This window comes from Pyxicephalus adspersus, chromosome 5, assembly GCF_032062135.1.
Source record: "Pyxicephalus adspersus chromosome 5, UCB_Pads_2.0, whole genome shotgun sequence".
NCBI classification, from domain to species: Eukaryota; Metazoa; Chordata; class Amphibia; order Anura; family Pyxicephalidae; genus Pyxicephalus; species Pyxicephalus adspersus.
In genome coordinates, this window is record NC_092862.1 from 115,276,436 (window position 1) to 115,293,040 (window position 16,605).

The 16,605-nt window shown below is 40.2% G+C and overlaps 1 protein-coding gene and 2 long non-coding RNA genes across 4 annotated transcripts in view; 2 read left to right on the forward strand and 1 right to left on the reverse strand.

Moving 5' to 3' along the window:
- LOC140331478 (uncharacterized) overlaps nucleotides 1-16,605 on the forward strand; it is a 276,876-nt gene that overhangs the window by 144,051 nt on the left and 116,220 nt on the right. The gene's annotated exons all lie outside the window — the stretch shown is intronic.
- Nucleotides 4,884-14,013, reverse strand: NUP42 (nucleoporin 42). Its single transcript, XM_072412522.1, has 7 exons — nucleotides 13,842-14,013; nucleotides 11,743-11,977; nucleotides 9,993-10,087; nucleotides 8,768-8,844; nucleotides 8,236-8,322; nucleotides 7,396-7,474; nucleotides 4,884-5,658 (listed from the first exon to the last, which is right to left on the reverse strand). Exons 1-7 carry the CDS (start codon nucleotides 14,011-14,013, stop codon nucleotides 4,952-4,954), a joined length of 1,452 nt encoding a protein of 483 aa, XP_072268623.1. The 3' UTR covers nucleotides 4,884-4,951.
- On the forward strand, nucleotides 14,065-16,590 carry LOC140331475 (uncharacterized). 2 transcript variants are annotated; one of them, XR_011920937.1, is made up of 4 exons: nucleotides 14,065-14,183; nucleotides 15,454-15,542; nucleotides 15,662-15,807; nucleotides 16,445-16,590. It is a non-coding gene; the product is annotated as an uncharacterized lncRNA (long non-coding RNA). The 2 variants fall into 2 exon arrangements; XR_011920936.1 differs by lacking the exon at nucleotides 14,065-14,183 and adding an exon at nucleotides 14,291-14,495.

The window sequence follows — 16,605 nt, forward strand, 5'->3', positions numbered from 1 at the left end:
TATATATATATATATATGTCAGAAAATGCACTACTTCTCCCAGAAAATTGTTGCAATTACAAATGCTTTTGCATTATCATGTTTTTTGCATTCAGTATTTAAACATTTACAGTAAGCTCTTCCGAACCGAATGGAGGTTAAGCAAGCTAATGCAGTGCATCACAAGGGTATTCAGTGAAGCCATCGAAGCTTTATTAAATATGATTCAAGTGCAAAATGCTGCCCAGGAATCCAAAGTCACACATGTTGGAAATGTCCTCATCTCCATAGGTAGTGGCTTTTGGATGACTGAGAAGGCATTAGTTCTTCATAAAGCTGTTACCCCTCTTGGCTCCATGTTAAATCACAAATAAAATTGGGTTTATTGTGCCAGTAGCCCCAATGTAGGCGTTTATATGCACTCCTACATCCAGGGTGTGCATATGGCATGGTTCTTAACAAGAGTCAGGGTTTGAGAATCTGGATTAGAAGAGACTTTGTTGGCCAACTTTGACCTGAGAAAGCAGAGATTACAGGGTCTGAACCCTTAATAGGCTCACATGGAGACCCAAATTCAGCAATTTAAAGAAAATTCAATAAATCCAAGACCCCTGTATCGTGGATATCAATAAAGTCTAGATCACCTTATCTGAGAATCCACCCCTCAATTCCCAATATAACCAGATAAGGGTGGAGAAAGCAATGCTGAGAACAGGTCCTGTGTGGAGGGTAGCTCTTAGTCAATTCTGTGCTTAGATCAAGGAGTACCAACAACCAATCCTGATTAAAACCATGGAATGGTATCTCATTCAGAGGTAAATAAATAGCCTGATAGACCATAGAAAAAGAGACAGAGAGTTAAGCAGGGTTTTTGGCACAATGTATTTATAAACATGTATATAAAATGTATAATAAAACTTAACAATTATGAAGGGCCACCATATAGACTAGTGGTCAGAAAAAGTAATTAGAGCCTTATAACTGCTCAATACAGTACATAGTAATCAATGGTTGAACTGAACCACAATATTATCTTGGGGTTCACCATAGGCCAAAAATAGGCACACCATAAACATATCATAATTAAATAAATAGCCTGGTTGTTATGGCAAGGGCAAAGATACAATGAGAAGTGAAGGACTAAAAGTTTAGTTTGCTTCAGATGTGGTGGTCGCAAAGAAAAAATGTATCAGATGTCTCTGCTGTTGTTATTGCAATGTAACAAAAGATTTTTGTAAGAACCTACAATATAATGCTTCTCTTTAATTCGATGTAGGGAGTATTAATTAAGGAAATTGATAACTTTGGGTTATGCTGCCATCTTTAGGAAAACTGGACAGCGGTATACAAAAACATGTAAGCTAGTGCAGCATACCCTGCTTTTGGTTTTGACCCGTGTCTTAAATCAGCCATAAATTACCTTCAAAACAATTATTTTTCATCTAACTTGTTTCTTACCTCTTAGTTACCTTGTTAGGCTTCCTTATCCATGGAAAGATAAGTTTTAATATTTTTGGTGTAACCCCTTTGGCCTTACTTTGATAGCATACCTCTCGTTTTAAATAATAAAAAAAATAGTAGAATGAACCTCAAGAGAATTATATAAGTAAATAAAAGGTTGTTATGTTACCTTACTATTACTGAGGGGTATTAAAACACATCTCTTAAATATTTTTTTTATGTTAATAATATTAACTCTAGTACCATCATCTTTGGTGTTTCAGGTCAATTTTGACCCATATATATTTACTTCAACAAAAGGCCAAAAAAGTTTTTTCTTTCAAAAATAGAAAAGCAGAACAAGTAATACTACAAAATGTAGATTTGCAAGGTTAAACAAACAACAACCAATCAAGCAAATCAAACCAATAGAAATTCTTTGTATAAGAACATGCATGTATGTGTGTGTTTAGATGCATGTGTGGCAAAAAGTGAAACTTTTAGTGTGTTCTTTGCATAAATATTTTTAGCAGTGGAAGCACAATGTGTTTGTTATCCTGTCTATATTGCTAGGGCAGACCTGACACCTCTTTCTTTTAGAATCAGGTGAATTCAATGGAGTTCTGACTGTGCTGGTTGATGCTGAGGCAGGGCTGACTGAGGATTCTGGTGCTGATGCTCTTTGTGTTGATGACGTGGGCAGAGTGCTTGGCGAGCTCCGCAGCTGTCTGACAAAGGCTGTAGCGACGGGGTCCCTGGGAACCCGCTTCTTCTGCTCAATGCGCGCCTTGACAAGGGAATTTCCTAGCTCTTCAAGAAACATTCTCCGGTTATTTTTGGTTGAGTTCCACCCCAGGTGGATGTGGGTCCACAGCACCAACGCATTGTACGCAGACACATCTAGGATGTTATAAAGCACAACCATTGGCCATCTCCTGGTCATTGTCTGTAGGTGGCAGTCAGCTTGTCCAGGTTGTCCACTCCTCCTTTGTTTTTATTGTACTCCAGGATAAGTATGGGCTTTTTGTCAATTCTTGATGACAGCTGCATCTTTGTGAAATGTGGACATAAGTATCACACTCCAGTTCAGGCTCAGGTTTATTTTTTCTCATTGTGCCTACAAAGGTAAATTTCCTCCTGAGAAGTTCTTGGCCAAGGTCATAGCTGGTAAAAAAAAAATTTGTTACACTTGATATTGTGACCCCGTAGTCCAGTAGTCATATCGAGGACTACACATTTTCCTTGGTTTTTCTCTGGGATGCCATTTGCAGGTTTGCCTCTGTAAATCTGTAGAATTCCACACATAGCTTGTTTTTGCATCACAGGCTGCCCAGATTTTTATTCCGTATTTGCCTGGCTTACTGGGTATGTATTGCCGGAAGTGGCATTTTCCACGGAGAGGGACAAAATGTTCATCTACTGTCACCTGAGGCCCAAGGTGAAACATCAGTGGAAGGAGCTGCACCCATCGCTCCCAGACATGCCTGATGTCTTGTCAGCTTTTGCTCTAATATCTCTGTTGTCAAATCTGAGGACTCTTGATATTCAAAAGGTCGGAAGTGACATTGTTGACAGGAAAATTGTTCTGCCTGATGGTGCATCCCAGAGACTATGAGTGGCCTCAATACAGGATCTGTACACTCCAGCAAGAAGAACACCAATAAAAGCATCCAGGCATTCCTCATCAATGTCATTCCACGTGTCAACTTTTTTTCCTTCAAGGTTTGTCATAGAAATTATGACTTTTTTTTTTTTTAGTGACAATGGCATGAACAATTCAAAACATGTCCTGATGTCACTTATTCTAATCACAGCAAACCTTGTGATTCCAGGGTCATTTTAGTGTGTGTATGATTTCAGTTTTGGCATCAATTATTGTTATATAAGCTTATATTATAACCGGGTCAAAGCAGACCCTAAACAACACAAAGGTCACAATTTTCACCACAGCATTTTATAATAGAAGCTGGTTATTTTTGTTTTATTTTGTTTACATAGAGGATCCTGACAAAGTAAAAAAAACCTTGATGCAATAAACAAATTTATGTGGTACTTATATTAATTTAAAAAATGAAAACAGGTCGTAAGTGACCCTAAGTATATAGGAAGGTTAAAGAAACTAGTGGCTGATCGATAAACACACGCGGTGAGCCATGCGTCACTCAAAGGGGAAGATACTTCCCTCAGAGTGACATGATGCCAGAACCTGTCCACTCTCCTATCGCAGGTCTGAGCCTGTGACACAACCCGACCACCGCCCTGAGCCTGCAATGCATATGGGAGACATGGTCCACGGCTCTGGCCAGTGCACCCCCCCCCCAGCGGGGTCCTTCTCCTGATCCCGCTGGGGGGAGCACCGGCCAGAGCCGTGGACCATCGCTTAGTGACTGCTGCACCTTGGTTAATGTTCCCAGAAAATAAACCATACAACTTGATTGCTTACTGTGGAGCAGATAATAAAATGTATACAGGGCATTTTAATTAGCTCTGTTCTACGCCATATGTTCAGTTTTTAAGTTTCTTGGTCATATGTAGAAAGATATCCAGCAGGTAAATTTGGGACAGATAATCTCTGTACAACTTCAATATTTATTTATTTATTATTGATTTACTTGGTTTTGTATGTGGAAGTCCCACAAAATCTAAATCAGCAGGTCCAACGTACGAATATATACACAAAGTTAACATAAAAGCAGTTTAACAAATAAAAGTACTAATAAAATCCGAAAATGCACAAATCACATTATTTGCAAACAAATTATAACATTCAAAAAAGCACACAGGACCATTTATCCATTCTGTCACAAAGAAATACTAAATAAGAAAAGTGAGCCCAATAGTTGCAACCATAATATTAGTTATAGCTTGTAATAAAAATGCCTCCTTTGGATTCTCTAAAGTTGCACTATGAGCGACTTTTTAGACTGAAGATTTGCATCATCTTAAGTGAAAGGCAGAATACAAAGGGATGCATGTGCATTAGGGCTCACAGAGACTAGCAGGGCACGTCTAATACCTGAAAGCTAAACCAATTAACCATTCTGCTCCAAACTATGCATCAGGTGGAAACCGAGGACTGCTAATCAAATAACTGGACTAAAGCAGCAACTGCCGCCTGCTCTCATTCTGATGTACCGAGTGAGATAAAACAACATTTTGATTTTGAGCTTAAGGTCAAACTTTGAGAATCAGGCAAGCAAAACAGAAAACTGTCAGAACACAATAGGAGCGAATTCATGAAAATGAAGAAAAAGCAAACCCAGATGTACTAGTCGCCAAGTGCAACTAGTCAGGTTTCAGCTTTTATGTAAAAACAAACAATTCTTATTAAGCGGCAATTACATTTAAGTTATTTCAAAATTCGTGCATGTAAATCACAGCTTAAAGAAAATAAAGTTTACTTATGAATGCTTCTTCATGTTCGGCCCTGAATTTGTTTGAAGAAAAAATGAATAAAACACAAATAGATTTATGAATGTTTTTTTAATATATAAAATATACTGTTACACATTCAAACATGGGAGCTTTGTTATTAAACAATTAAAAGATCTGAAGGTGGAGGGCGCAGGGGAATGCTTCCCAATGTAAACCTCTTGGCTTTAAACTGTGCGAGTTCATTGGCAGAGAGTTCAGACTGTGGTGTGAATAAAGGATTTGTACTGATGGATTCTGCTGTTGTGGTCACACTTGCTGCTTGATTTACTGGTGCAGCTGGTGGATGTGCAAATGGCATGCTAGGGGCAGAGCTTGCAGCTCCAGCTCCAAATAAACTAGGCCCAGCACTGGTCTTTGACCCAAAACCTGATGTCAGTGTATTACCAAAGCCAGAAGCACCTCCAAAGACTGATGTGTCACTTTGCCCAAAACTAGTAGCCGCTGTTGTCCCTTGAAAGACCGCTGAGGTAGTAGAAGGTGTACTTGCAGGCAGAGAAGTTGTGGTTGCAGCAAACCCAGAAAAAGCTGATGAAGTTGTGGTTGGTGCAAAGGAAAATGTAGAAGCTGTCACTGCCTTTGCATTGCTGAAGCCTGATGATGCTCCATCTGAAGCAGTCGTTACTGCAAAACTAAATGCAGCCGGGGATACTGTTGTTGCATTGCCGAAACCAGATGCTGGTTTGTTGACAAATCCTGAAGTGCTGGGAAAACTAGAAGGGTTCCCTCCACTAGGAGCAGTATACTGGGAATCAGACTTAAAGCTGAAATTAACACCAGACTGGAATGCACTGTTTGTGGAAGAGCCTGCAAAATAAGAGATCAAGGATTAACATCAGATAACAGACAAATTTGTATACAGGGGTAGAGAGTTAAAAGGAGAAGATATTTTGTATGCTACGTATGCAAAAATACTTTCACTTTTTTTCTAGCAATTTCCTAGTGAACACCAACTTATGCACATGTTTAGTGCACACTTCCGGCATCTTCATGTGTTCTGCCAAATGCTGAGATATTGCATCTTCACCGTGTATACACGGGGGTTCAATTGTTGTTGAGTGTCAGAGGAAAGGAGACACCCAGTCTGGAAGAAGAGTCAAAGGTTGTGGCAGCAATAAGAGCGGAGTCAGAGCGGTGTTCAACCCAGAAATTTTTTAAAACCGGGTGAGAAGAAATTGTAGACAGGTGGTTGCCCCTGAATTGTGACTTCAGTAACCACCCAAAACAGCTGGGTGGTGCACCTGGCTATAAGGGCGGGGGAGAACACTGCAGAGTGACAATGGGGAGAACATAGAGACCTGTCATTGCAACAGCTGTCATTCCTACAATGATAATACAGGTAAGTCTGCTATGTGTACTGCTATGTGTACTTATGCAGATTGTGCTTGCACATCATCTCACATGCTTCCAATTTGAGGCAAAACCTCTCTTTTGGAGGCGAGAATAAGTTAGAAACATTCTTTAGTTGTATTATTATTTTATTGCCATGTTTTGCATATTGTAGACATTTTCTCCCATTTCCAGTCTCATTTGCAGAGATGTCCCCTTCTTTGCAATGGGAACACAGACAACCAGAACAAAAATGTATTTAGACCATTGGTTAAAGGTTAGAATCTTGGTCAGGTTTTTGTTGTCGCGTGTCCCTTCCTGTTCTGAAAAAGGGTTTCTTGCCCAGACAGAAGCAAAAACCTGATCAGGGTTCTAACTTTTTCAAAAGAAATCTGTTCGGATATTCTTACTTTTCTTCTTTGTACATAGTTTCATTTGTTCTATTTTGTTGCATTAGATATTATGTAAAACCTCAATAAAAATTATTGAATAGAAAAAAATTTTTGTTGAAGTTGAGCTTTCAAGTAGACCTTGTACACCCTATTTAAAATAGAGGTATGTAAACCTTTCCTGTATTTACTTAGCATTCCAACAAACGCATCGATTTCCATTTTTCATCTACCAAGGAGGATCATACAGGTCACCCTCACCATGGCTAAGAATTAGGAATGTGAGCAATGGTAACATGTGGAAAATTTAAATATTTCTACGTAATATTAATTTAAAAACTTGCTGACCTCTTTGTAAGGCATAAGAAAGTCAACACAGTCTTATTAGAAGTTGTCTGCTTTACGTTAACAGCAAATGAATGCTATATATCAGGTTTAAGGGTTAGATTTATAAAATATATGAAGGTTTGGGTATTTAATGGGTCAGAGTATAGCTTGAAATTAGGAGTTTGGTATAAAATGTGGTTTAATCCCTGGAGACTGAAATATTCATTTTACTAAAAAAAATAGGCAGGTTTTCAGAAGTTTATTTCTAAATGCAATCTTTAAAGAGGTTTCCAGCATCCAGATTACTATAGCTTTTTCATAAAGCTAAATAATATTAAACAGTAGCTTTAGTGCCCTGTTGAAATTCCAAAGAAAAGCCTATGAGTCTTTTCAAATAAAACCACATACATTAATGTAATTTGCACGGACCTACTTTTGTTTACTTTATAGCATAAGAACAAACTAAAAAATACACTTGCAACACCCAATGGAAACTTACTGGCAGTGGGAAAGGCAGAGTTCTGTTGTCCTCCAAATGTGGTAGCTGAGCTAGTTGCAGGCTTAGTAAGCTCGTTCATCTGAAGAACAAAAGACCAAGAATAAATATATATAACCAGGAAACATTATTTTAGCAAAGTTTCTCAACAAATAGAGTCATTTAACAGGCCAGATACATGATACAAGATAGATTCATAATTCTCAGTCATGCCTGATCATACAACACACTTAAAGTGATTTATGCCTCCACAATGACCTAAACATTTAAATGGAGCCCTGTAACACTGTATTGTGGTGGATATAGATTACACCAGTCCACTGAGGACTGAAATAAACCAAGCATATGGGGGGGGGGAGGAAATATAAATATTGTGTGTTACTTCCCCCACCTCCTAGATTGTAAGCTCTTCAGGGTAGGGCTCCCTCTTCCCCCTGTATCTGTCATTTGCAACCCCTATTTATTGTACAGCACTGCATTAAATGTTGACGCTACATAAATCCTGTTTTTTAATATTATTAATAATAATAGTTATTAAATAAATTTAATTCATTTATGAAAAAATAAACAAAAAATAACTTAAAATCCTCCAGGTGGTTCTCCAGGGGTGGAGTCTAGAATTATGCTTTATAGCAAGATAAAAATGTAAACTCTGGACCCCAATATAAGCATTACAACAATGTTTTTTTAACACAGATAGAACTTGGTATTTTACTTTGGAGAACAGCATTAATACATTTTATAAAATAGGTTCAGACAGTTTACATCATACTATCAAGTACTCATAAGAACAGAAGTGTTTCTGCAGGGAGACATCAAGTCATACAACATATACTGATTTACCAGTGCGGACTGAGATGAAATATTGGTGTTCTTAATCGCATGTACCCTTTGTTTCCACTGGCTGGCCAGTTGCTGTACTGAACTCACCTAGCAAGTAATAACAAAAACCATGAGGACTCCAGTGTATGAAGAACAACAAAAAACAAAACAGGTTACATTTTTAACAGATTTTGGATGAAATAACCTTTAGTTTGTACAGACAGACAAAGTTTTGTTTCATCTTAAGTGGCTAACTACATACCAAAGGAATTTCCCACTACAGTGGTTTTAAAGGGGTTCCACTGCAGGGAAGTTTGCAGCAAGACTTAATCAATCAGTAACAGAACACAATTTACCTCCAGGTTCTTACAGAAATTACCTGTGCCCACACATAATAAAAAAATTGTTTTGCCTGTATGCAACTTGACAATTTCCTCTTAATTCAAGATATATAGAAATCAGTTGTATTTGTCACATTTAGAAGAGACTAAAACAAAGCTATCTGTACATTACCCTCCCCCCAATATCTGACAAAATTAGCACATCTATTTACATAGTTTTGCATATTTCCAGAATCCCGTGCTGTATAAAAATCCAGGCGCAATTCTTCGGGTGAAATGTCTGCAAACCCTGTAGCATACAAACATAAAAAAGATTAAAAAAAAATTACAAAACAAACAAAAAAAAAATACAAACAAACAAAACCCCACAACGCCATTTTTTTTTCATCCTACGTCACTTGATTTCGAGCCTGGGACGGGTGATGTAGGACGAAAAACCAGAAGGAGAAGACAAAGATGTCGGTGCCTGGAGGGCCGGCTTCGGGTCAAAGCGGGACCAGATGCCAGACAACCCCGGAGTGATCGGTCTGGGCAACGCAGGAGTTACATCAGTGGCTTTTCAATGGTCATCGCTGCAGGGTGGCTGCACACAGGTTTGCCAACTCTTCAAACTTGCCTACCCGTCTTCTTCTGTCTCTTCCCCCCTCCTATTATATGCTGCTTCCCCACGCTCCACCTGTGCCACTGTCTGTACCTGTCTGTCGTTTGAAACCGCTATTTATTTGTACAGTGCTGTGTAATATGTTGGCGCTATAAAAATACTCTATATTATTATGTGCAATAATCAGCAAATATGCTGGTCACCTACCACAAACCAATGAATTAAATTCTAAAGCAAAAGACAAGTACGCTTTAACAAAACATTTGCTTATTTCCCCCATTACACTGACATACCTAATCCACCCTTCCCCTCAACAGCTGCCTACTTACTGAGATCAGATTGACCACCACTCTGCAATGGTTTACATTTCCCCACCACAAGTCCTCCATTCTGCTGGTTTTTCCCAGGCTGTTTCCTGGGGAGGCAGATAAGCTCTAAAGAAGTGTTCAGCCAAATACTGGACTTGCAGTGGTGGAGTGTAAATAATCATCAAACGCACACAACTAGAGAGAAAAACTGTGCGGTGGATTAGGCCTGGTTGGTGTAAGAAGGGGAAGGCTATACCCCACTTCCATGAGCCAATCTCCATCCTCCATTCTACTGTTCACCTAAACAAGCATTACTGGATACTGAAAGCGAAACGCAGCAAAATCAGCATTACATATTAATATTAATACATGCCTCAGTTAAAGTAATGGAGGGAACCAATTGAAATATATGATTACCAGTTTTTCTGAATGTGGATTGGTTAGTCAAGAACTACGGGTCTATATTATTACTGTATATTGAAAAAAGAAAAAGAAAAAAAGGGAGCCATTATATAGTTAATGGAATACCTGACAAATTTCTTGGATCCTTAATGACACAATAAGTAGAGAAAATCCACTGCCCAGAAGATTCCCATGATTCCAGATCACGTTTTATATCCTCACTGTGCGAAGAAAAATGGTTATAGAGTTAATTACTACTTAACACTTTATTATCCAAACTTTCCTAAAAGGACACATGATCCCTCTATTATATGATTTAGGTTGCCATGCTCACACAAAATTACCCTCACTGACTGAATGGTTTCAGCTAAAGTGAATAAATCATACATCAATGTTTACACGAATCAGGCAGCTCCAAAACAAAAAACAATGGTCTCTGGCTGCAATACGCATTGTGCATGTTTACTACTAAAAGACAGATTGTTTCCAGAGGGATCTGGAAGGGAGAGAAGACCTGCAGTGCAACAAGCAATTAGAGGTAAATTTAGGAAGCAATCCAAAAAGCAGTAAATATAAGACAAAATCTGACATTTCTTGGTGAAAGGTAAAGCAGGGAAGGGTTAGAGTTTCAGTTTTGTATTACTATCTCTGTCACTAAATGTAAGTTTACACAAGGTCACCCTAGTTAGATTATTTCACAGAAGACTGCTTCTTCCTTTCTCTACAGCATTAGCAGTCCCTAATGCTCTGGACGCAGGAACAGCCTGACTGTTCCCTCTGCCCCTTCTTCCTAGGCACTTCCCTGAAGGCTCCTTCCTTCTTTTTATACTTTAGAATGTGCTTATTCCAGTACCTTATTATTCTACTTTTTTCTTTTGGTACCTTGTATTGTTCTCAATGCTTATGATTATTTGCAAGGCCCTAGGTATTAGCCAAACAACTTGATGGGCCTTTAGGTAGCACCAGGTCATGTCAGCTGTTTGTTCATCCCCCCACTAAGATGCATCAGGCAGAATGCAAGGGTAATGGGTTTATCTTGGTTGAGTTTTTTTTATATATTAATGATGCCACTCGGTGTGTGTTTAATCAAAAGGTGTCGCACCCCCCCCCACATTTCGGCATTTGGGGTTTAAAGAAGAGCAGACAGGGTAACATATTATGACAGCTAATAGATTTGTGAGGGATAAGTAAAAAATGTAGGGGTCCTTCCCCAATGTTCCTTTCCATGTAAGTGGCTCTAGGGGTCCCCAATTTGTATTTTTAATTTAGGACTCCAAGACACACTTGCTTTTTATACTGCAACCCCAATGTTGTATTTTCACAAGATTTTACAATTCTGATCCCCATATCATGGAATTTGTAATAGCTGGGGTGCTGAAATTGTGAATGGTGCTAACCATAAGTGTTCCCTGTGGACCCTGAAAATTACAAGTCATTATGACATGGAGTTTAGGGGATATGAAGGTTTATACACAGAGAACTGTGAGCTTGGGGAATGTGTCACGCAGCATTTATACACACTGCTCTGATGATGTCATTACACGCGCCCACTAGGCGGAGACATTGTTTACACGATGTGTATTTTTTTTCTTTTCAAACGACTCGGCACAGCTATGAGAGGGGGAGGGGCAGCCTGTGTCCTGATCTCCTCATACCTGTGCTGTGCTCCCCTCACTCCGCCCGGCTCTAATCAGCTCTTATCAGCGGAGAGAGCAGAGCAACCTCTCCGGTGTCTGATCAGGCCTGCTAAAAATGTGCCGGGTGGAATAACCACAGCAGCTGGGCGGCCCACCACCCAAAAAGGAGTTGGGTCCTATGTCCTTCATGTCACAGGAAGAGAGTAAAAAACGTGCCCAATGGTGTCACAGTAACTCACAAGATACTTCCATCTTTGTCTGATTGCATCTCTCTGGGCTGATCCTGGGAGGCCAGATTAGAAAACCGATTCTGGGAGGAGAAGGGTCCTGCAGAGGACCCCGGATTCTGAGCTCTGCCTCTGTTGTCATGGAAATCAGAATGAGATGCGGCCTGGTTGTTATCCCTGGACCATGTGGAAAAGTTGGAAGGCTGCACGTATCTCTGGTTGGAGGATGTCCATCGTCTAGAAGCAGCTGGAAAACAATCAGAAATAAATGTAAGGCATGCAGCTTGTATCTGTGACCAAAACCAGAATTTTTTCTCAATGCATATACAGAGCTCCTTCAGGGCCATACAGAATTAGAAGAAAACACATGAGCATCTTTACACTAAATACATTAGAACTGGTAAGTCAGGAACATAAGCTTTTCAAACTGCCCCTAACCTATCATGTGTGACCAAGAAATACCAAACCATTCCCTAGCACTTAAAGTGTACCTAAACTCAGAATTGTCACTTTACATAAAAGGGTAGACAACCCCTTTATGTAAGGTAAAAATTCTGCTTGTTTTTTTTAAGTGCAACACTCGGGCACTTGGGCATGCTCAGAAGGAGCCCTTTTGTCAAAAGGAAAAAAATTGCCGATCTCACCGCGCATGCCAAACTACGGGTGACGTAGAACTACGGGTGAAGAAGAACCCGAAAGAAGAGATGACGCGGGACCCAATGGAAGAAACCTCTGGACTGATCAACTGCTCTGTGGGAGTGAAGGTAAGTGTATTTTTTTTGTTTTGGGTAGTTTTGAGTTTACTTTCTCTTTAAAGCATCCCCGTCACCTTGCCCATGCTGGACAGAAAAAGGAAAACCAACACAATAATAAACTAATTTCCGTCACTAAGCTTTATCCTCCTATCAGAATAAGCGAAACCACTCTCCAGCCCTGCTGCAAAGGAACTGCAGATAAAGATAGAAGAATAAATCCAGGTATGTAGAGGCTTTAGGCTTAGTCTACACGGACATTTTCCCCAGCGTTTAACCTGAGGCTTTAAAGGCCCATGTCTGAAATTCCCATGCATTCCAATGGGCTAATCTACACCAGGATGTTTCCTTGAGGCACGTTTATGAGCGTTATCTATAATGTTGCTTGCAACGTTAAAAAGAAATCAAAAGTGACGTTAACGCTGAAAATCACCCTTATAAGGACTTCAAACGAGGAAAGGAATTAAAAATAAATGCGGCATAGACGTTTTCCAGCATTTAAAAGACAAGCTTTAAAATGCTAATAACAATGCAGTAGGAATGTTTACATGAATTTTTAAAAACGTCCGTATAGACCCAGCCATAATCAAAGGAAGGCATTAATGGTACAATATTACAGAGCTGCAGTCATGTGTGTCCTTTATATCTGCCTGGAGTTCAGCCTTAAAGTCTGGAACTGCCAACCTATTTGAAGTATAATTTTTAGCTTTGGATGAAGTGGGGGAAGGGTTAGAACACACAACTTTTTTTTTGTCATCCAGGGCTCCATTGCAGTGATTTTCTTTTGCTTGATGACAACTACCAGACAGAAAATGCAGCAATCTCTACAAGGGAATAATAATGTGACAGAAATTAAAATGTGACAGTGGTGTCAGTCCCCCTTACCAACTAAAAGGAGATTTTGTGTGCTGTTCTCACTTGCAGTGTGGTAAAAGGTTGTCAGTAGGACAGGAAGAACAAATCAAATTATTGGAGACCTGAAGAACAGTATAAACCTCGCAGGTGTTGTCACTCTCTTACAAAACAAATTACCGAGAAATTCAGTTTAACATTTCAGTCCACAGAGTGACAACGCTGCTGTAATTCTGCTGCAGGACATGAAGTGTTGTCACCCGATTAATAGTTCCAGGTTCAACCAAAAATGGGGGCTCAATAAAACAGATGATATCCCTGAGAAAGAACTGCAGGGCAGAAAGTGTTCTCACCCTAATAATGTTTAATAATAAATAGAAAATCTCAATGAAACAGATGACATGATTGATATCTCTGTGAAAGAACTACAGGACCCTCCGGTGCAGAATGACTACCCTCCCCCTCTCCCAGGGCAAAAACAACCCCAGGCCTTGCCCTTCCCCTGACCTGGAGGCTGCTGGTACTGCTGCTGCTGGTACTGCGGCTGCTGGTACTGCGGCTGCTGGTATTGGTACTGGTTCCGGTTCTGCTCCTGTCGGCGGCCGCCTCTTGGATGTTCGTTCCAACATCTGTCTCCGTAGCGACAGCGGCCTTCTAGGAAGAAGCTGCAGATCGCCATGATGCCGCCTGACACACCGAACACCCCAGAAGAGCTCCCGGTACCAGGAACTAGGCACGCACACAGGAGGCGAGCGCACAAACATGACGTCAGTGGAAGGGCGGGGCTTGCCGCACAGTCATCTGAATATCGTGTGTGCCCAGGGGGCGTGGCAAAGTTAAAACTCCTGGGTTTGTTGATATTTTTTTGTTATTGCAATGGTTAGGCCAATCACAAATTGCTAAAGAGAAAAGGGGCTTGTACACGTCACTGTGCAGCCCTGAATGGGAGCCGCAGGGTACATATCCGGTTCCAGTCTGTAGTGTGTGTCTCGTGGGGTGTATTAAAATAAAATGTATTATATTAAAAAAAAACTAAACTGAAAAGTTCCTAAAAAAAAAAATTCACACCTTCCCTCATTGTGCATCTGTCCCGGAGCCGGCGTTCCAGGCGGTGCCATCTTCTCCTTTTTTGGGTTACTCGTGCTACGTCACACGACCCAGGTGCGAGATCAGGTGACATAGGATGGAAAAAACTTGCCGATCTCACTGCGCATGCCTGAGTTCGGCACATTTCTCTTTTTACGCGAAAAGCACTGAAGAAGCACCCAAGAGCCTTCCAGGCAGTGTGACATAGGTATCCCGGGAGGCTTTGCGCTCCTATTCATTCGTTGTTTACCCTTTTATGTAAAGTGAAATTTCTGAGTTTAGGTACGCTTTAATTATTCAGGAATTAGGTGTGGAAGCAGGAGGGTAGGAAATGGGTGGTGTGTTCAGCTAGGATAGGACGGTGGGCTGGATGTAGTATTGCTACCAAATATGCCCCAAAGTCTCCCCCATGGGATAGTATATGATTCCTTTAAATTAAAGTTTACCTTACTATGTAAAGTAAACATTTTTATTTTACATAGAGGTATAGACAACCCTTCTATGTAAAGTAAAAATGTTTATTTTTTTTAAGTGCAACATCCTTTTAAAAAAAAATGGTGTAGCACTGCCGCTTTAAGTCCTAATTGCCACAAGACTTAATGGGAGTGCAGAGCTTCCTGGGACACCTACGTCACACATTCCAGGAGGCTCTTGGTTGCTCCTTCTGAGCATGCTCAAGATCTCGGGCGTGCGCAGAAGGGGCATATTCCTCGTAGGGGAAAGAGATGCCAAATCTCATGCATGCGCCGTGGGTCTTTTTTTACCTCTTCACAGCGGCTACGTCATCTCGCACTGTGCAGGTGCGAGATCGGGTGACGAAGAAAGAAGACAGAAGGGAAAAGCGAAGATGGCGGAGGAAGCCCCGCGATGAAGAGGAATTCTGTGATGACGCAAGACCGGATCGCGGGAAGGACCAGCGCCATCGACGAACCTGCGGGATTAAAGTGTCATTTTTTTTTCAGTTTTGTTTTTAGTTCTGCTTTAAATATATAACTGGAAACTTAAAATAATCTTTTCATATTCATGTTCCCAGAGATACATCCTGAAGCATTGTGGCAGCATTTTTTTTATTTGGGGAAGACATTATTGGGATCCAGCTCTGGAATGTGTTGGAAGGAATGGGTGAGCCAAACACTTTAATGTAGACTTTATGATTTTTTATAAGAAGAAATCATAAAATACACTGCACACACTCACATTAACAAAATACTTTTTCATGTACACCTTTTTTTTTTCCCCAGGGGGATCTTTCGGTTCAGGCTTGGAACCAACTGACCAATCGTTCTACCAGATGTTCAAAAGTAGTTTGACGCTGGAGAAGTCTCTGTTCCTTCCCCAACCAGGTGGGGGTGATGTTTCTGCAGCACTGGCCAAATCCTAATAAAAGGTGTCTTCCTCGTGCTGGTCGGCTTCCCCCTACTTTCTGCTCATTTAAAAGAGCTCTTAAAACCCATTTTTTTCAAACTTGCCCACCCATCTTCTGTCTTTTGAAACGCACTACTTTCCACCCCTAATTATCTCCCCCTCCTATTGTGTGACACTTCCACCACCTCCTAGATTGTAAGCTCTTCAGGGCATGGTCCTCTCCTCCTCATGTGTCACTGTCTGTCATTTGCAACCCCTATTTAATGTACAAGCTACGTAATATGTTGGAGTTATATAAATCTTGTTTATTAATAAATATAACCATTCCCTGGTGGGAATCAATTATTTCCATTGAAACACAAGGATCTGGAAGATTGCCACAAGGGAATGTCAGATTCCCTGTTTTATTAATAGAGTTCAGTATCATGCTCTTTTTCATATGTACTACTAGCAGTGGAATGCTGCTCAATCTTTTAAGATGAATGGAATACCAACCACACTGTGCCTAAGATTTTTCAAAACTGAATCATTGTTTTTGTTGCCTTTTTTTTAGTAAAACCCAGCAAAATAGGTTTATATCTTATTAACTCATACTTGTTTTTTTTTTACAATTTCCAATATCAAATTAGAAAAAAAACATAATTTTCATTTTTTTGAAGGTCCATTTTCAGAGATGTTCCACCTGCATACTAGACAGCCAGTTTATAGAAGAGAAGTGCTGCCACAGACATGACCATGAAAGGGTTTCTGGGATGTATTGTTAAGAATAAGACTTGGATTACAGCTAGCAGAAATAACCACAAATAAAGGCTAATAAAAA

What these genes read in the sequence shown, in the direction of transcription:
- NUP42 (XM_072412522.1), bottom strand. Translation starts at nt 14,013, where the DNA reads ATGGCGATCTGCAGCTTCTTCCTAGAAGGCCGCTGTCGCTACGGAGAC. An exon ending in TTTCATCTCAGTCCGCACTG is followed by an intron (nt 7,475 to 8,235) that starts GTAAATCAGTAT and finishes TTTGTTCTTCAG; the next exon opens with ATGAACGAGCTTACTAAGCC. An exon ending in CTCTGCCTTTCCCACTGCCA is followed by an intron (nt 5,659 to 7,395) that starts GTAAGTTTCCAT and finishes CTTATTTTGCAG; the next exon opens with GCTCTTCCACAAACAGTGCA.